The 20,676-nt window shown below is 34.8% G+C and overlaps 2 protein-coding genes across 3 annotated transcripts in view; both read left to right on the top strand.

The window, feature by feature from the left end:
- LOC129268973 (transmembrane channel-like protein 7) overlaps window positions 1-11,405 on the top strand; it is a 48,245-nt gene extending 36,840 nt beyond the window's left edge. For both annotated transcript variants that reach the window (XM_064105146.1, XM_064105145.1), the window contains exons 12-19: window positions 307-403; window positions 3,058-3,155; window positions 3,870-3,965; window positions 4,572-4,647; window positions 5,528-5,658; window positions 7,265-7,429; window positions 7,798-7,876; window positions 8,266-11,405. In XM_064105146.1, coding sequence (XP_063961216.1) covers window positions 307-403; window positions 3,058-3,155; window positions 3,870-3,965; window positions 4,572-4,647; window positions 5,528-5,658; window positions 7,265-7,429; window positions 7,798-7,876; window positions 8,266-8,607 — 1,084 coding nt within the window. In that variant the 3' untranslated portion in view covers window positions 8,608-11,405. The remainder of the gene's footprint in view (window positions 1-306; window positions 404-3,057; window positions 3,156-3,869; window positions 3,966-4,571; window positions 4,648-5,527; window positions 5,659-7,264; window positions 7,430-7,797; window positions 7,877-8,265) is intronic.
- A 3,680-nt stretch (window positions 11,406-15,085) lies between these two features.
- On the top strand, window positions 15,086-19,641 carry LOC129269757 (uncharacterized). The gene is made up of 4 exons (XM_054907253.2): window positions 15,086-15,286; window positions 16,214-16,371; window positions 17,503-17,553; window positions 18,143-19,641. The coding sequence occupies exons 2-4, from the start codon at window positions 16,219-16,221 to the stop codon at window positions 18,386-18,388; spliced, it is 450 nt and encodes a 149-aa protein (XP_054763228.1). The 5' UTR covers window positions 15,086-15,286; window positions 16,214-16,218; the 3' UTR covers window positions 18,389-19,641.
- The last annotated feature ends 1,035 nt before the right edge of the window (window positions 19,642-20,676 follow it).

The raw sequence follows: 20,676 nt of genomic DNA, 5'->3' as shown, positions 1-20,676 counted from the left end.
AATGAAGAATTTAACTGGAATTCATGCATATTAATGGTAGAAATGAACTGTGCATTCATACATGTACGTCTGTCATGTATGACATTCATTCACAGGTCTCCACAATTGTTTTTTATTTAGCTTATTGATTCAAGTTCTTTTCAAAGACATTGCCAAAATTTGTTGAAAATGGATTTGCTATAAGACTAATTGATTTGCTCATGGATTATTGAACTCCCTAGTCATTCTAATGCTTGTAATGTAGAAAAATTAGTATGTACATGTAGTATATTAACCACACTTTTCTTTTATTTCAAACCCTCATAGAACATTTCTCATGAAGGCTTCAGTGCTGTGCGTATTGTGTTACTTCTGGCTCAATCAAATCAGCTGTACAGAGGAGTCAACGCAAAACTGTGTTGTGGTACGATCAAAGTTGCACGTTATCAAAGTCTTGAATAGGCATTTTTGCGATGGTACAAGATTTGCATGAGGTGAAAAAAATATGCTTTAATCAACAAGATGTAGCAGAGTTAAATAGAATTTCTCTTTTTCACCGTATGCGAAATCTTCTACCATTCCTTGAATGAGAATGTTCAATATTGGATATACAGTGCCTCAGAAGTTAGTGGATAGATGAAGAATAAAAGATTTTATAAATTCTAAGGTCCATGAAATTGACTAAATCTTGTGGGCATGATTGAATAAGCGTCTATCTATTGAAACCAAAAAAAAATCATTTTATAGCCTCCCCATTATCACATATTTTCAGTCTATATCTTTTTTGTGGTATCTTTCCTGATCGACTGAAAATTGTCAAAATGATTCCAACATATAGATGACCCATGTCTTATCACAAACTATCGACCAATTTCTTTGTTATCACGTATTTATAAATTACTGGAGAAAATATTTTATTTTGTAAATTAATGAAATACGGAGTCAGGGGTAGTTCTTTCTTGGTTTAAAGATTATGTAAGCAACAGATGCCATTATGTTTGTTTTTAATCTAAATTATCCAATAATTGCACCGTGAAATGTGGAGTACCACAAGGATTTATTTTAGGTCCCTTTATATTTTTGATATATATGAATGACATTGTGAATGCATCTAGAGAATGAATGTACATGTATGTTTCATTTGCAAGATGATACAAAATAATGTACATGTATTCTATTCACACAAAGACTTAAATATACTTATTCCAACACTTGTATTAAACTTGAAGAAATTATCATTGTGGTTTAGAGCTAACAAACTCTCCCTAAATATAAGCAAAACAAAGTTTATGTATATTCATCACATTCAAACTAAACACATGTTCTAACAATATCTTTATACCGTTGAAAAACAAGAAACCAAATTTCTAGGCGTTTGAATTGACTCTAATTTAACTTGGAACAGTCACGTTTGTAATATTTGCATGTTGACATCCAGAGAGATACAGATTTTATATGGATCTTTAAAAAAGTCATTGTTTATGCTTTATAATGCATTCATCTTTTCCTACTTATCTTTCTGCAACACAGTATCGGGGTATAGTAGTAAGTTTAGAATAGAAACGATAATCAGTGTTCAAAAGAAAGCACTCTGCATCTGTACACATTCACATTACATTGCACATACTGATCCAATATTTCACAACACTGAAATTTAGGATATTAACATTTACTAGTACCAAACAGCCATATTTACATGTATGTATGAATTTTCGTCTAATACTATTCTAATTCCATTTCGCATGTTAAGTTGAATATAACATCTATCCTCCAAAACTAAATGAACCCTAATCATTATCTTTACATTATTCTGAAGAAAAAAAAAACATCAATTACAATCCTAACTCTAACCCTATGCCCTCTGGGTTATTAGGATCGAAGCAAATGTTTTGTCACCGTTTATTTTCCTACATGTAGGCATCGAATGTAGTGCAACAAATTTAATATTATGACGTCACCTAACTGTGCAACAGTACATTTTGGATGATTATGAATAATTATAAAATATAAACATGTACCTACGTTATTTCTACAAGGCCAATTGGTGTGTTTCATCATACATGCACATACATTGCACCCTTAATGTGGTGTCACTCACTTGCATTAATGCTTAAAGATTGGTTGATGAGAGTGTACTTGGTACCATCCATTAACTCCACGGTTAATCTTTCAAAGTGATCACAAATCTCATTTAAACAATAGATCCCAGGATCTCAATAATAATTCTACTTATTCATCCTTATTTTTTCCCCCATACACTTTGGAATCATCATTCAGTTGAATTTAGCCTTTAATTTCTGTCTCGCCTGCATAGCAGAGCAGAGCGAGACTATAGGTTCCGCTTTTCAGAAGGCAGCGGCGGCAGCGTCATCAATATTGAAATCTTAACCTAGGGTTAAGTTTTTGAAATGTCATCATATTCATAACCTAGATAGTAGTTCATGAAACTTGGACATAAGGGTAATTGGTAATCAAGTATTTCTGAACATCCTGCCCGAGTTTTAGGTCACGTGACCAAGGTCAAAGGTCATTTAGGGTCAATGACCTATGCTATTTTGTTTGTCCTGGGGAAAAGGGGTATACCCTCAGGCCTCTCAAGATATTGGTGGCACATGTGTTATGAGATGCAGAAATTACTAGCTCTCGTAAATATTTTTAAAAAATGATTGGTCTAATACCCTCATAGTCTAAGAATTCTAATTTAGTCTAGTGCTTCGATTGTTCTCATATCTACCTCTTCTATTAATTTTTACTTTGTCTTAGTAAACCATTCATTGAACCATATAGACTAAGTCGCGTTAGACCAACTTGATATGGGGTGAAATAGGTAAAGCATAACTGGAAATTAGACAAAATGGTAAATGGGCTCAAAGGCAATTAGACCAAATGGTTTGTAGACGAAGATGTTATAGACAAGCTAGACTTAGACCATGTTTGATGAGACAAATGGAAATTAGACAGCGCGGGTATAGACCCATCAGCAAATTAGTTACCAACACAATATCTATCGAATTTATCAGAAAGGCTATCTAATGGTTTTGAATGATTATTCATTAATTTTCTTATCTTTATTTTTAGTGTTGGGAAACCTTTATCGGGACTGAAGTATACAAGCTTGTCATTGTAGATTTCATCCTCCAAAGTTTAGCCACCTTTGTCTTGGAGTTCATCAGAAGGTAATGATCATGCACTGCAAGTATCTATTGGGTTTGTAATCATTAACCCCCCCCCCCTTTCTTTTATAACCCTCTCCGGTACATGTAGATTCTTTGAGTATCTGGGCTGTGTTTCATGGAACGTCTTGTCAAAGAATTTCACTGACAAATCCTCGCATCTGATTGGCTGAAAGCAAACTGATCATTGAACATCACTGACAAAGCTTTTATGAAATGCCCCCAGGTCTCTGTTCTACAGTACCCCTAATGAAAATCAAAGTAGATGCCATAATGTTTTCCATTACATACATGTATTTAATACTAAATCTGAACATGTGGTCTGGCCCAACTTTAATAAGTTGGCAACTTTATTTCAAATATTATTTTCTGTGATATCCACCAAGTGCTTCATGCAACTGTCATTAGAAACTGCTTCTCCTTTGCCATAGACAAATGTTTTATTCTCATCATTTTAATCTAAGCACTTGGAGTAAAGTAATTCAAAACACATTTATAGACTTGTCCTGGGGCCCGTAACACAAAAGTTAGCAACGATTGTAAAATATTTGTTCTACGATTGACTAAAATGTACAATCAATCGTCAAAATCAAGCGTACGATTAATCCCTAACATTTGTGTTACGGGACCCTGGTCATAAGCTACATGTATCTTAGTGTAAAAAAAGTTAGCACCGTTTCATATGTTTTCTTGTATGTTTTTTTCATTTATTCACAGGATTGGTAAAGATCACTGCTGCCAATCGTTTGCCTCTCCTGAGTTTGATATTGCTCGTAACACAATGGATCTCATTCAGTCTCAAACATATACTTGGTAAGTGTCAAAAATGTCCACATGGGGTCCGTTTCATGAAGAGTTTAACAAGTATGCCATTGTTTAAATCTCCATGGAACTCTTAATTGTGATTTATAGCTGCTGATTGTATTTACAATATGATTGTATTTACTGGATGATTGTATTTACTGATACTGGATGATTGTATTTACTGGATGATTCATTGATTGTATTTACATGATTGTATTTACTGGATGATTCATTGATTGTATTTTATGGATGATTGTATTTACATGTTGGTTGTATTTTATAGATGATTGTATTTATTGGATGATTGTATTTACAAGTACTAGATGATTGTATTTACTGGATGATCCATAGATTGTATTTATTGGATGATTGTAATTACTAGGTGATTAAATTTACCAGTACTGGATGATTCATCGATTATTGGATGATTGTATTTGCAAATGATTGTATTTACAAGATCTTTATATTTACTAGATTATATTTATTATTGTATCTATATATTGTATTACGATTAATTTAATTTGCCATTAGAAAGAGATTTAGCTACGTTCAACAGTTTATAAAACGATTAATATTTTTACTTAATGAATGTATTTCGATTTCAAATTCTTTCAGGATTGGCATGTACTTCTCACCTCTACTCATGGTCATCAATATCTTCAAACTTGTCCTCATCTTTTATGTCAAAAAGGTAACGTGTCGTACATGTATTTCTTTATAATATTACATTATCTTATGGAATATCTTACATGGAATCTCCTCTACATGTAGGTCAGTGTTTTATACAACTGCAAGCCATCTTTAAGACCTTGGAAAGCAGGACTACCAAAGGCAGTATTTTGGTCATTCTCAGTTTATTGTTGTTTGAATACTTGTACTTGCGACTACCTTTAAGACAAGGTATGAACATTGCCCCCTAAGTTCTATGCACTCAGAAACCAGTTGCACTTCAACAGAGACATTATTTGTATTGTTTATCTTGTATTGTGGGTACAGAAATGATTGTAGAGATGCATATTATTGTGTCATACATGCATTACTTTATAATATTACATTATCTTATGGAATATCTTATATGGAATCTCCTTTAGGTCAGTGTTTTATACAACTGCAAGCCATCTTTAAGACCTTGGAAAGCAGGACTACCAAAGGCAGTACTTTGGTCATTCTCAGTTTATTGTTGTTTGAATACTTGTACTTGCGACTACCTTTAAGACAAGGTATGAACATTGCCCCCTAGGTTCTATGCACCTGGAAACCAGTTGCACTTCAACAAATACATTATTTGAATGGTTTATCTTGTATTGTGGGTACAGAAATGATTGTATAGATGCATATTATTGTGTCATACATAATAATAATAATATGTCCATATATATAGCGCAGTTACTATGTGTATATACTCAACTCCGCTTTGATACTTGGTATCATATTATTACCCCGGGCTGTAGATGAGCCGCCATATTAATAGGCGCTAAAGCGTTCAAGGAAGAAGTCCTACCGGTACATACATGTATTTCTTTGCAATATAACATGATCTTTTTGAATATCTTATATGGAATCTCCTTTAGGTCAGTGTTTTATACAACTGCAAGCCATCTTTAAGACCTTGGAAAGCAGGACTAGCAAAGACAGTATTCTTAGCGATCCTGTTCCTCATGTTCATGATATGCCTGGGAGCGTTTGGATACAGTGTCGTCCAGTAAGTCGGACATATTTTTTTCTCTTGAAATAAAAAACCCCCATGATTATCACTATTTGTTAGTGTTTTTATAAAGTGTTTCATGTCGGAGATCGGGCGGGTGTTTCATAAAGCTGTTCGTAAGTTATGAGCGACTTTAAAAACAGCTGGTGATCCTTTCTTGTGGTAAATGGTAAATTGAATTGGCAATGGTTAGCGCATAAGAAAGGTTTACCAGTCGTTCTTGAAGTTGCTCTTAACTTACGAATAGCTTTATGAAAATGTCCCCAGCATTAAAAGCACATGATGTTACTTTGTGTATACACAGAGGCTCATATTCTGAAGTCTGGCTTTGATAGTCCATGATCTCTAAGTTGGTGCTAAAGTCGTGAGAGGCCTTAAATGTCAAGAATAAAAAAAAAATTATTATCACTCTTTGTTAGTGTTTTTGTAAAGTGTTTCATGTCGGAGATCGGGCGGGTGTTTCATAAAGCTGTTCGTAAGTTATGAGCGACTTTAAAAACGGCTGGTGATCCTTTCTTGTGGTAAATGGTAAATTGAATTGGCGATGGTTAGCGCATAAGAAAGGTTCACCAGTCGTTCTTGAAGTTGCTCTTAACTTACGAATAGCTTTATGAAAATGCCCCCATCATTAAAAGCACATGATGTTACTTTGTGTATACACAGAGGCTCATATTCTGAAGTCTGGCTTTGATAGTCCATGATCTCTAAGTGTTGCTAAAATCATGAGATGCCTTTAATGTCAAGATTTTTTTTACATTCCATCTTTCTAATGTTTATTACATTGATGACATTGTGCTGCCACATTAGAGGATGAAGCCATTACCTTGCATGCATTGGTGATTCGCAGCTGGTGCATCTCTGACATCTCCGTTCATGCATATTCCTAGTTCCTTTTAGGGGGTGTGCTGTGATATAATATTTAAAGGTCAAGTCCACCCCAGAAAACAGTTGATTTAAATAAATAGCGAAAAATAAAACATGAATAACGCTGAAAACTACATCAAAATTGGATGGAAAATAAGAGAATTATGACATTTTAAAGTTTCGCTTATTTTTCACAAAACAGTTCTATGCTCAACTCAGTGATATGCAAATGAGACAGTCGATGATGTCACTCACTCACTATTTCTTTTGTTTTTTATTGTTGAATTATACAACATTTCATTTTTTACATATTTGACAATAAGGACCAACTTGACTGAACCACAAAATGTTAAAATAATGGGATTCCATGTGTTCAGGGAGGAATGAAACTTTGTTTCACATGACAATGATGAGAAAATCAAACTATTTCATATAATAAAATACAAAAGAAATAGTGAGTGGGTGATGTCATCGGTCCCCTCATTTGTATACCCAACACGATGTGCATATAATTGTTTGGTGAAATTACGCGGAACTTTAAAATATTATAACTTTCTTATTTTACATCTGATTTTGATGAAATTTTCAGTGTTATGCTTGTTTGAACTTTCTCTTTCTATTCAAATCAGCTTTTTGTTGGGGTGGACTATTCCTTTAAAGGTCTAGTTGCATGTTTTGTACAGATGTATACTCTCTAATGAAAATAATTAATCGAATTGAAATGCTTCCTTTCTTTCAGGATTGAACCTTCGGCTTCCTGTGGGCCGTTCCGAGGTAGGAACGCTACCTACGACGTGGTGATAGATCTCTTCGGTAAATGGCAGCAATCAGATCGAGTCATCACGACCGTGGTCATCTTACTCACCAGCCCTGGTGTTCTCATAGGAATCATACTCATGATCATGTGAGTTTACATTCATAGCATTATTGGTATGCTGATTTAAACGGCTCCCCCTACTGACAGTCTGATATCGCTATCTTTTTCTCTGTTGTAATATTATATCATTTATTGGAAGCATTATAGGTTAGCGTTTCTGAATCTCGCCTTGTAATAAGAGGGTTATGTGTTTGAAACCCACCAGGGGCTAGCATCCTTTGGTAAGGCATCAATCCTTACTTTGCCACTCTCCACCCAGGTAAATGTTTTCTTTGTTCTTTGGTTTTAGATCTAAAACTCCCAGTTATTAGGTTACAATGCACTAATTAACTAGTAAATGAACTTTTCATGTCGTGAGTAATATCTAATTTCATGACCTTGTTTCTGTTCTTCAGTTTGCTGGTGTATTATAGAAGATCTGTTGCCATGGGATACAAGGAGACTGTCAAGAGACTACAGCATCAAATCAATCTGGTGAGTTTGCTCTCACTCTCTCACTCTGTCTATCTATGTTTTTCTTTCTTGTCTGGCTGTCTGTCTGTCTGTCCCTCTCTCTCTCTTTCTCTTGCATCTTCTCCCCTACTCTCTCTACCCCCCTCTTTCTCTGTCGTTGTGTTTCTCTTCCTATCTCATTTTCTAAAGTGATTTAACATTGTCAAATATTTTGTGACCCTTTCATTACCCTTTTCCCCAAACTTTCACTGATACGCTTCTTTGATCTAAATGGAAGAGCAATTACCACTCTACTTCATTATGCAAAATCGTGTAAATTTTCACTAATTAGCAAACTTGACATCATAAATTACATTTAAAAATACCTCATTTAAATTCATTGATACATGTCCCTTACCTTTTGTTTACAGGAGGGAAAAGACAAGCGCTTTTTACTACGCATGCTCCAAGATGCGATCAAGAAACGCAATAAGAAGCTGGGCATCACCAATCCAAACGACAGTATCCTGTTCAGCAACAACGGGCGAGCCATCCGCTCCCCCTCCCCGTCGACGGCATCGGCGCCCAACGGGCAACACCGCAGCCCACGGGCAGATGGTAGGAGAAAGCATAAACACCACCACCACCATCCTCATCAAAAGAGAGGGGGAGAGGTGTCCCCTTCAAGCCCCCATCTGTCACCGCGCCTCTCACCTAGACCCTCCCCGCGCCCCTCACCGAGGAGCAGCAGGCATAACATGGGAGCCCAATGATATCTGTTGCCGTAGCAAACATCCTCATAGTTTCTTGATCTCTATAGCATCACAATACTAAACCATCACCACCGGAGAGTGGGCGAAATATCACGTTCAAGCGCCCATCTCTTACCACGCCTTACTCCTAGACCCTCTATGTGCCTTTACCGCATAGCAGTAGGCACAACATGGGAGCTTGTTAATACCAACTCCTGTATCACCTTTAGCTTAGCATTCTCATTGTTTCTTGATTGCGAATTCAACAACCTACGAAAATGTCGGGACCCCCGCGATTCGCGAAAAATTCTGTATGCAAAATAACAGCTTATACAGTATGCTAATAAATATGCTAATAATTCTGATAAGTCAAATATTTTGTCATATTTGGCTGCCCATAGTTGAAGCTCAAATTCAGGCCATTAAACTCAAATTCCTCTGTGAATGTGGACCATTATAAGGTTGATATATCAATACCAGACATAATAAGCAGTTTGCTCTTTTTTTTTTAACAAGTGCACACCTAGTTCCCAAGAATGCATATAGCTTTTTATTTATTTGAATGCAGGATAAAAGAGCATTGTTGATTAAATGCCTTGCCCACGTGCATAGGTGCCGCAGCCGGGGATTGAACCTCAGACTTTCCGTGTATACTATAGTCAGGTGCCATAGACCACTCGGCCACGGCACCTTAGATATTGTTGAAAAGATATTTCATTAGATCAAGTCGATAGTGATTACTTTCCAATGCTCTCCTTTGTTCATTCTTCAAGAAAATTGTTCTGATATTCTGTCACATTAAACTGCAATTACTCTGAATGCAGCTTGAATTACATTTATAAACATATATTCCTATGGTGGACGTGATTGTGTTTTATCATGTGAAACTGGTAGTCAAATGAAGTTACAGCAATCGGCTTGTTAACTCTTGTATTTCTTCGTTACTCTGACATATATTGCTGAGAACTTCAGATTTGTATCCCTGTTTAATGTAAAAAAGCTGAATTTATTTGCAAAGTAACTGATGTTATTTGTTAGAGATATGAATAGTGTCTCCTTATATCTTTGTAATGTACATAATGTAAAGTGATAATGTTCATTTTTATTCTGAATTAGTTATGAATTAGTAACCTCACAATGAAAAGGTCACATAGTGCTTGATGTACTATTATTTTGAACTTGCTGAGATAAGAAGGTGTAATTTACTCTTATTATGCAATACATCTATAATTTATTGTAAGACGGGTCCAAGGATTTAGCCGATAGCGAGTGCATATGCTCATGATTTAATTATACACGACCTTCCAGCCATGCATTTTAGGTGCAGCACTGTGTACTAGGGTGCATCATGTTCCTTATATGGCGTTCTTTGAAACCAAGGGCAATGGCAAGGATTTTGATGCACTCAGTTAGGAGCGCATACCAGATATGCCTGAGATTCGTAATAGAAAGGAAATGTGATCTCTTCAAGGGTGTGAGCCTAGAAAATGGTATGGTATGTATTAAATCGCAGTTACAAAGACTGAATTGCACATGTAAGTACAATATATTAAAAGGTGTATACCGTTTCATAATCATGGTATTATTTACATAGTTATGAAGTACATGTTCATGTATATCACAGACTGATTGTAATAAATAACATACATGTACCACTGCATATTAAACCATATTTTGACTAAATGGGTAATATACATGTAGAACACACGCATGATTAATACAAAGAAGAAGAAGAGAAAGAAAAGAAAGAGAAGAAGACAAAAAAGAAAGTTAAAGTGATTGGTTAACATTGGTTTGACTTTAAAAAAATCTGAGCTAGAAGGTCACACTTGTCACCTGTGTCTGTGATATGTTACAAAAATGAAGCCCAGAAAAAATTGCGTTCGAAAATAATTATTTACAGTAGTGCTTCAAAAATTGAAATATAAAGTGACCGAAAAAACCATCTTAATTTCATCCCATACACTTATGTGTACTATTTAGGCGTCTATAAGACGCCTATTTACAAAATCGGGGTTTGCCTTGTAGTTTTAGCTTTTCATTCTCAATAATGGTTGTTTTCAGGGTTTATTAGTTCTAATACATGCACTTGTACACATGTTTCATCTTGGTTTGAGAGTTTTTTAAATCGGCTGCTCACAAAGTTAAACAATACCTTTAAGTTGAAGAAAAATAACAAGGAGATAAGATTTTACACAATATATATATATTGAAAAATAAAAATTGGGTACTCACAATATCCACAAGCACTAGGCCCAAGCACCTCATGCTTGTCGCAAAATTGGAAGTACTCTCGAGTGCGATGCATTGCCACAATACACAAGTATATGTGCATTATAACACGAAGTACACTGTCCAAAAGATGAGTTGTAGAATGTGTACTGAAAGCATTGTGATTCTTATCATAGTCAAACCATCTTTTTTTGTCTGGATATTATTTTGCTGCATGCATGTCACAGTCCAGCATTCCACTTTCAATGCATACAGGATATATACTCTTTGTAATGGGTCTGAAATATGTATGAAAATGGCTATGGTATATTATCATATTTGTGATATATTTTTGATGATAACATTCTTATTTTATTTTAAAGTTTGTGTGTGTAATTTACTGTGTACATTCAATTTTTTTTTAAATTCATTCTGCCTTTTTAGGATTGTATATAATACATGTACATGTACATGGTTGAAATGAAATTGTTAAATGTGAAAAATATTAGATTGAAATGTTGGACTGTATTAGAATTATAAAATGCATATTCATCTTCATTGCCAATGCAGGTTTCATTGATAGAAGTTTAGATATGGATTTTATTGACTGACATAAAAGAAACTATGAATTATATCTAAAAGTGTAACATTTCAGTGGCCACTGTCTTTTCTGGCGGTAAATATAAATTGATTATGTACATGTACTTTCAGTGCAATTGTATCACATACTAATGGTGGGTAAGCTATCAACAGTATAACATTGTCAAGAGTAAAAGTATGTTTATTTCTTTTTACCAATTGTGACTAATTACTTGAATAGGAACAGGGAAAACTTGAACTGCAATTCACTCAGTCCAATTGTTCAGTAATTCTTTGCAATGCAATCATCATTAATATGATGATGAAACTGTGAAATAGAAATAGATTGAATTATGTTTGCACATTTTATTTATTTGAATTGAAGAATTGAAATATAGTGTTGTAGTTGGATCGTGTAGTGTGCGGTAGGCCTTAGACAAGCCTCTTCTGATGTTTGAAAAAAGACAAAATGATCCTGAAAGCTGATTGAATACCAGGGCCCTGTCTTACAAAGAGTTACGATTGATCCGATCAATCTCAACTATATGGAAATCCATCTATGTCATAATTTTTTTTTCCTTAGCTAACTTGCACAATGTCCTTTGAAAACAAAGAGAAGCATACCGAGTCAAGAACACAGTGGTTGTATGAATATACATCATATCTAGAAAATATTTTGAATAAACTTGCATCTTTGATGTTGACATTGCTGGCCATCCGTAGTTGTTGTTGATTGGATCAATCGTAACTCTTTGTAAGACAGAGCCCAGCATTCAACATTTTGACATCCAACATTGTGATATTGGGTGCATTTGATATCATATTGATAATTGTATGATCAGGATATTTGGTTTGATGTTAACCATAAAACCATGTTAAATTTAGTAATCTTTGATGTAAATTCAGTATTTGAAGACTAACAATTCTTGTATTTTCTTTTTACAGTAGTGTGTTCTACTTTTATCCCCAATTTTAAAAAAAATTGTTAGTTCACAGAAAATATGCCTGTTTTCCACCAATTATTTATTTTTACGGTGTTACTCTCAGGCGGATATAGTGAAATAATTGTTTTTCCATCCAAAATGTTCTTTCTGCCCCCAAAAAACAATTCCGATTTTTAGGTTGTTATCCCTGTATCTTCATGCTTAAAATTTATGCATCATATATTATACATGTACATCATTAACCCAGTTGTCCAGTCTTGGGATCAACCATCCTATTTCAGTTTCATTTGTTTTTCCTTTCTTTGTGACCTGTTAATTTGGTTTATCTGACTGCCTAGACAGTAAGCCAGGTGACTTACAGCTTGTTTGCCTCTTTGAGGGGCATGGTAGTGGTTTCTAGATACCAAGAGCACAGGGGCAGATTAGGGGTGGTTTTCATGAAGGGGGTGGGGGGTGGGAGTCACAAAATTAATCCACTTCAGGAGGGGCACAAAAGCTTCGCATTTCAATATACATAATATATGATTTTCCACCAAAGACTAAGAATTCTGACAATAATCACTCCAAACGGATAATACATGTATTTCCATCATCACTTTCAGGGGGGGGGGGCAACATGATGGGGATGCTACTCATCACAGGGTACTCATTCCATACCACTCTACCACCAAAAGGGGGGAGGGAAATGCCTTCTGCCACATCCACCCCCTCTAGATCTGTGCCTGTCTACTATTCAGCCCTAGTGCCTTGTGAGTATTAATTTAGGAAAAGGAGAAATCAATTAACAATTATCTTGCCTCAAAATCAGTATAGTAAAATCACTCAGGATGAGCTCCACATGGAGGTGTAAGACGATTGATGTGAAATGGATATGTATGTCACCTCTAGTGCCTTTCATTTCATTATTTTTGTGTAAATATTTAGGAAAAAAAAGCCTTCCATACTGGAAATACAATTCTGTCTTCCATTCTCATTGTTTTCAGTAAAAAGATATTCTCCAAAATAATTTTTTTATCATGACAATGTTGATTATGCTTTTGCTCACATTTAAGGTGTTTTCGTCGTTTTGTGTATGGGATTCTTCTGTGAGAATATTTCCTTTTCATGTCCTTATGTGTGTGTTTGTAGAAACAGTGCTTTCTTTATTTTATTATCATTTAGAATATGTTCAAGTATATATATATATATATATTCTGTACTCGGTTAACTTGGCACAAGAAAATGTATAATTTTATTGTATAAAATGTAAATAACAGATCATTGGAATATTATTTACATTTGATTTATGTAAATTGGTTCAGAATTAGCAATTGTATATCAGCTCTGTTCTTTCATTTCTGTTACAGCTCATGTCAAGCCTTTCAGCAGTTCTTTATTTATGTAAATTCAGATGATATTTACAAATCAGTGGTTGATTTGAAATAAAAATCTTCTCTGTAAACAAAAGTGTTTTTTTTCCTCCATTTTTTCTTCATGCTGTGTACATGTTACATGTATATAATTCAATTCAACAAGGAGGACGAGAGGGAGAAGAAGAAGAAGGAGGGGAGAAGAAGAATAAAAAGAAGAATAAGGAGGAGAAAGAGAAGGAAAAGAATAAGAGGAAGAAGGAGAAGAGGAAGAAGAAGAAGAGAAGGTGAGGGGGAGAAGAAGAATACAAATAATGAAGAGAAAGAGAACGGAAAAAAGAAGAATACAAAGTAGAATAAGAAGAAGAAGGGAAGGAAGGAAGACGAAGGATAGGAAAAAGAGGAAGGAGGGACCAAAACAAAACCAGGTTTTATCATCCCTTAACCTTTATGGAATGATATCAATTGCTTCACAATCTTTTTCAGGGCTTAAATTTATCGACCATTGTCGTGAGGTCATGACAATTTATATATTCTTTTGAATTGTGCTTTTCATTCGATCCACTGGAAAACAAGAATGCATCCATTAGAGACTGGTATTTTGCCCTTAGCCAAGTACATCTTAAGATTAGCTTGCTATACATTCAAAGTAAAAACAAAAATAAACATTAATGTGCTATTCTAGTCACCAGGTCTTTACAATTTATGCATCTTCTTGTATCAGAAATGCTTAAATAAAACCTTGCTTTGAAATTTGCATAACCCCAACGACAGAAAGGAAAGGGTAAACTTGTCCATGAGGTAACTATGAACTAGCATTATTATCGGCCTGGATATTAAGCCTTTTTTGCAGTGTAATACATGTACAGAAATATGTCGTAAAAAATAAGCAGGCCAACCCTGCCCTAAAAATATTACAAAATGTGAGAATGAACAATAAGTTACTGAAAAATAATTGGAGAAATTTTAGCAAAGTTGTTTTTATTTATTATGCAAAACCCAATATGATTAAGATTTAATTTATTTGAGATGTAAAATCATCAATTCACAATCATTTATTTGGCAAATGAATGAAACAAGACGATTAAAGAGGCGCATGTAAATGAAGAAATTAAGGGTTATGTTTAAGATCATGATGGCGAAATGGTGAGATATTTTATATATATATGCTGACATCGGCTGCTAATTATTAGATTAGTCATGGGAGTTGAGATTATTCATCTGCTATTGAAATAAACTTTCTGAAAGCCAAACTAACTTACAACCACTTATTCCATTTCAAATAAAAAACAAACTGTTAAAGTTATTTTTACAAGGTTGTAATCTTAATTCCTTGCCGCTTTAGAATTGCGTGCCGCTTTAGAATTGCGTGTCGTCTGCTCATCAAGTTCTTCTCCCCGCCGCCCAACCGAACACCACACACGTGGGGGCGTTGTCCTTAGCAATCGCAATTTACCATGGTGGGATTTGTTGTTATTAGAAACGGGATCGCTTCCGTATTTACGATCGTACGCATCGTATCGCGTGCATGTAGCTTGATACCGGCGTGCTAGCTGGTGCGCAAATTCTACCACTTTACATCATTTACACAGACTGCGGAAGATATATATTTTTCAGGTGAGATTATTACCCTCAAGATAAGTCTTATCTAAGTCTACATTAATAAGTGATAAGTTATTATGATTGACTATTTCGACGGTGCCTTCTTTTGTCATGTTTGTAGGCATGCATGTACATGCAATATGCAGTATATGTTTAGTTTGCAGATGTAGTATATTAATTCCGTACTAAATTTATACTAGGTAAACAGCAGTATCGGTAGGATCGGTAGACCGACAATGAAATTGGTCTGTTATAATGTTGTTAGTAGGGCCTACCACAATTTTTGTTTTTTAAAGTAAAATCATAATTAGATAGAAAGAAGAGAATTAAGAAGGAAAGCAATGAAAAAAGACCCCCAATTAAAAAAAAAGAAGGGGGAGGGGGGTGATTAAAACAAGAAGATCAAAATAGGAAAAAAGATCGAAGTGAAGATTAAGAAGAAATTTTTTTTTAGAAATTTAGAGAGGAAGAATGGGGGAAAAAGAGAAGGTGACGATAAAAATAACAAGTAAAATTGCAGAGAGAAGAGGAATAAGAAAAGAAAAATAAGATGAAAGAGGAAGAAAAATAAGATACAGAGGAAGAAAAATAAGATGAAGCAAGATGAAGAAGAAAAAAAGAAGCAGAAGACATGGCTGAAAGAAGAGCAGAGATATATATTTTTACTTTAAATAATGATAATAGTCAGTTCTTGTATAGCGCATAACACATTATAAATAAGGTCTCTATGCGCTTTCAAAGGACTTGGATATTATTACCCTTGCTGTAGCTCAAGCAGCTAGCTTCCAGCGCTCGGCATATAGGTTTACTTTATTCTAAATAATCAATCATGTACATTTTCTCATCCTCTTTTGACCCGTCTCAGTTTTGACAGATACCATGGCTCGGTCAGGAGACGAATCTAATTTTTTTCATGTCCATTTTCTTATCCTCTTTTGACAGATACCATGGCTCGGTCAGGAGACGAATCGTGTTCTCAGAGCTCTATCGGTCTTGAATCCATCTCATTTAACCCTCAACTACCACACCCTCAGAGCTGGACGGAGGTACCGCAATACAACATGGGTGTCAGGCAACAAAGAACACATGAAACATTTGGAGTAAGTACATGTTGTTAGGGCGTTTTTCACAACCACTATGCAGACACTTTCTGAAACCTAGAGAATCTATTGTCAAAGGTCTTTTGTGACAAAGGAGTCTATGTCGAAAGTTAGTGAATCAGTATTAAACCAGCAGTTTAGTCCGTGACTCTGGGCAAATTACGTATTTGTAATTTTTCGTCAGCCCCGAATCTTAGGATGATCTGCTGTTCCGGTTCGCCAGTTTTCGACAGACCTCTCATCTGTTCATTGTGTTTCATGGGCACTTTCGATGCATTTACTATGTTAATAATAATAATAATAATTATAACATTTGTAGGGCGCTTAATACAGGTGTTTCTAAGCGCTCAGTTTTCTGCCTATCAACTAAATTACCGGGGAAAAAAAAAAAAAAAAAAAAAAAAAAAAAAAAAAAAAAAAAAAACCTTGATATATTCAAAGCAAAATTTTAAACAAACAAATGCAACTAAGATGTGCACCTCAAGATGTGCACCTTCTAGAATATGTCCCCATTGCAATTTCCAAAACTCTCCATTATGAATCTGACCATGTCTCAATTAACAGGAATTTCTTTGAGATGTTTGGGGCAGATGCTTTGTCATATATATTAATTCACTTGCAAATAGTTTCTTTTTTTTTTCCAGTTCGTATGCTATATAGCAATCCTCTCATTGATGATCCATGACTCGTATTTGGCATGATTGGTAGTGGATCCCGAAGTACGTTTAAATGAAAAGGGGTGCAAAAAGAAAATTTGAGAAGGGGACCGGGGGTCAAAAATGACAATTTACTGAAGCTATATGAATATGAAAGTTAACTGGGTGATAAAAAAAACCCAATACGCCCCCCCACCTCGGATCTGCCAGTGAACTCATATAATGAATATGGCATATGATACTGTCCACTGTAATCATAATTGAATGGTTTAAACAACATATGCCAAATACTTGTAGAAGTAACCGATCAGAATATTTTGTTTGTCAAGATATCTAAACTGATGATGAATGAAACTGAAGCAGATATTGCAATGCTTTCTTACGTTTGTAAATTTAAAACAAAATTGCAGTTCGTATTTCACTCTGAGATTCAAGTTGATGATTGTATCATTGTCTCGTCTTTTCTTTTTTACAGAACTGGAAATATGATATCCAGTGTCAAATTTCAAATATCTCACAGAAACTGGTAAGTATGTATTTCCCCGGGTATATATATATATATATCCAATGCTGTACACAAAGCAAAAAAAGTATATTCAGTAAAGTGGTCTGTGTTGATTGACTACTAATAATGTTCTTCAGCCTATATTATTTTATATTTTCAATACTTGAAACATAACAAGTCATAGACTTTATACTACACTGCAGAAACTCTGGTGTTGATTTAGAAAGCCAACAATTGGTGTACACATTGGGGGGGGGGGGCATGGACCCTCCAAAAATTTCATAACCCCCTAAAAAAGGAGAACAAATTGAAAATAAAAGGATGAGTAAAATATAGAATTTACGAATAAATTACTAGTACATAAAAACCTTTCACCAAATTACATGTAGATATCTTGTTTAAAAAAGGATAACAATTTTGTCCTATATGCCATGACTGTATGGCCCCTTCAAAATATTTGTCTGACTATGCCACTGCAAGAAACTATTCCAATAATTGTGTGTATTGTTTTGTTTGATCCTTCATATTTACTTTAAAAATGTGCCAACAAATTTTATAACAAGGGTTAGATATTTTTTCTATTACAATTATAATAATTAATCCACTACAGAAAGACTCCTTAGAGGAGCATCCCGATGATCGGGCACGAGGTAGCGATGTTCCCTGGCGACCGACACTCGGTGACCACACCCCTCGCGAATTACCCCTCCGCCCACAACAGAGGAAACCCATCGGTAACGCTGCCCCCTCACCTCCGTCGAGGGAAGAAACTGAAAACTTTTACAGAGCTAACAGTACTGCAAATCCATCTTACCCTCTGTCGTTTGGCCTTGGAAGAACGACTATCTCCCGATGAGAGTCTGTGGAAATGAATTGGTTGGACCATGGTTGGACAACTCTCTTGTAAGCATGTAATGACTGGAGACTGTAAAATGCTCTTCAAACCACCAAGTCATAATAGAAGACTTGAAGCTTTGTACGATTGGAAGCATTTTTATTTATTTCTTTTGGTTGTGAGAGTTGGGGATCAGACCGAGTGTTGCTTCATATGCTCAATAATTATGGTTTATCTGGCCTTTACACAAAGTGCAGCCGTATGGTATTGAACAGTTACATAACTATGTGATGGGCTAAAAATTTAAGGAAAGATTAACCTTCTATTTGATTATTTGTCGGCTTTTGGAGAAAGGTTATTTGTCTTCGAACATGCATTTCATTTATTTTGCAGCAGTGTGAACTATATACTGGGCTATATAAATAAGGAAATATTTACCCACTATTATTTTCCAGTTTGTGGAGAAAGGTATTTATCTTTTACTATGAAAAAATCATTATATTTGTTTGCTACTCAGTCTTCAATGTCTAAAGTAATAATGATTGACCTACTTCTTGATTTTCTTTCAAGCAGACATATAGAGAGGTGTTTAAAGGTCAAGTCCACCCCACAAAAATGCTGATTTGAATGAATAGAGAAAATCAAACTAGCATAGTGCTGAAAATTTCATCAAAATCGGATGTAAATTAAGAAAGTTATGACATTTTTAAGTTTAGCTTATTTTTCACAAAACAGTGATATGCACAGCAGGGCGAGTCAGTCGATGATGTCCATCACTCACTCTTTCTTTTGTGTTTTAATGTTTGAATTATACAATATTTCATTTTTTACAGATTTGACAATAAGGACCAACTTGACTGAACCATACAGTATTAAACAATGCTAATTCTACATGTTCAGGGAGGAATTAATCACTGTATCACTTGACAATGAGGAGAAAATTAGAATATTTCATATTTCATATAATAAAATACAAAAGAAATAGTGAGTGGATGATGTCGATGGTTTAGATCCATTGATGGAGCTTTTCTTTATAGAGGGTCATCACTATTCTGATAAGAAAATACCTTGTTTTCAAAGCAATCAGAATGAAATGAAATGTTGCTGAATATCTGAGATTTTTCTATAATGAGGAAACCTTTGAAGTTTGCTTCGAGGGTGAAGACAAGATTTTACAATTATGTGAATTTATTGATGAAAAATGTACTCAGTTTTGTTCCGAGTTTCTTATATCACTCAATAAATTTTGACATTTTTGTGGTGTGCTTGACCTATGTACAGAACTACATTTATTTCTTTATTCATGTTTTCTTCATAAAAAGTAGGGTAATCAAGCCAGTGGCCTGCTTTTTAACATTGCACTGCCTTATACAATGTCTGGCATAGCAACATGTGCATGTACAGTATGTATTGTGTCATTGATAGTGGCTGAAAACTATAACATGGTATTTTTGGGGGTGTTTGTGAGGATCATTATTTCTCCTTAAAGGGGAATCCAGCCTTGGCCATGAAATGTTGTGTTGGGAAGGAGAAAAATAAATTAAACAGAATGGTGAAAGTTTAAAAGAAATCGGACAAGCAATAAGAAAGTTATAGCTGCTTTAAAATTGAGATCACTAATACTATGTAGATTTCAAATTGGCAACTGGGTAAGTAAATTATGACAAGGGCAAGGACAACTTTCCCGTAGGCCATGTACTTTATTATCAGGGATTTGTGGTTTTCTCCTAAGTACCCATTTCCCTGGGGCAGTAATATAAATATAACCCAGGTAGTATATTGTTTTATGTCCTCATGAAAGAAAAATATAATTTGAAATAAAACTTTTGTGAAAAATGACATTTTAGCCTCAATATGTATTGGACTACATGAAAGAGTAGTCCTTGCCTTACATCACTATGACATCCCATATGCGGCCAATTTGAAGTCTCCATGGGTATAGTGATTACCAATATTTACAACTTTTAAAAATTCATAACTTTCTTGTTGTTTGTCCAATATTGTTCAAACTTTCACCTATCAACTTGTCTGATTTTTCTTTTCCTTATAAAAACAAGTTTTTATTTGGGTTGGATTCCCCTTTAAAGAGATATATGCTAACGTTGTGTAGAGTGAGACATTTGAAAATGTCAGAAAAGCAGGCAAAGAGGTTAGTTTGATTACTTATTTATGTATTTGAATAAATAGCCATGAAAAAGTAGTAAAAGGGGAAAAAATCATTGTTTTGTACTTGTTTTAGATAATTGTTGATATATAAAAGTTTGTACACTACTAAGAAAGAAAGTTATGATATTGATAATTGCAATAGT

The sequence above is a fragment of the Lytechinus pictus genome, chromosome 10 (genome assembly GCF_037042905.1).
Source record: "Lytechinus pictus isolate F3 Inbred chromosome 10, Lp3.0, whole genome shotgun sequence".
In the NCBI taxonomy this organism is placed as follows: Eukaryota; Metazoa; Echinodermata; class Echinoidea; order Temnopleuroida; family Toxopneustidae; genus Lytechinus; species Lytechinus pictus.
This window is presented reverse-complemented; position numbering and strand designations above follow the sequence as displayed.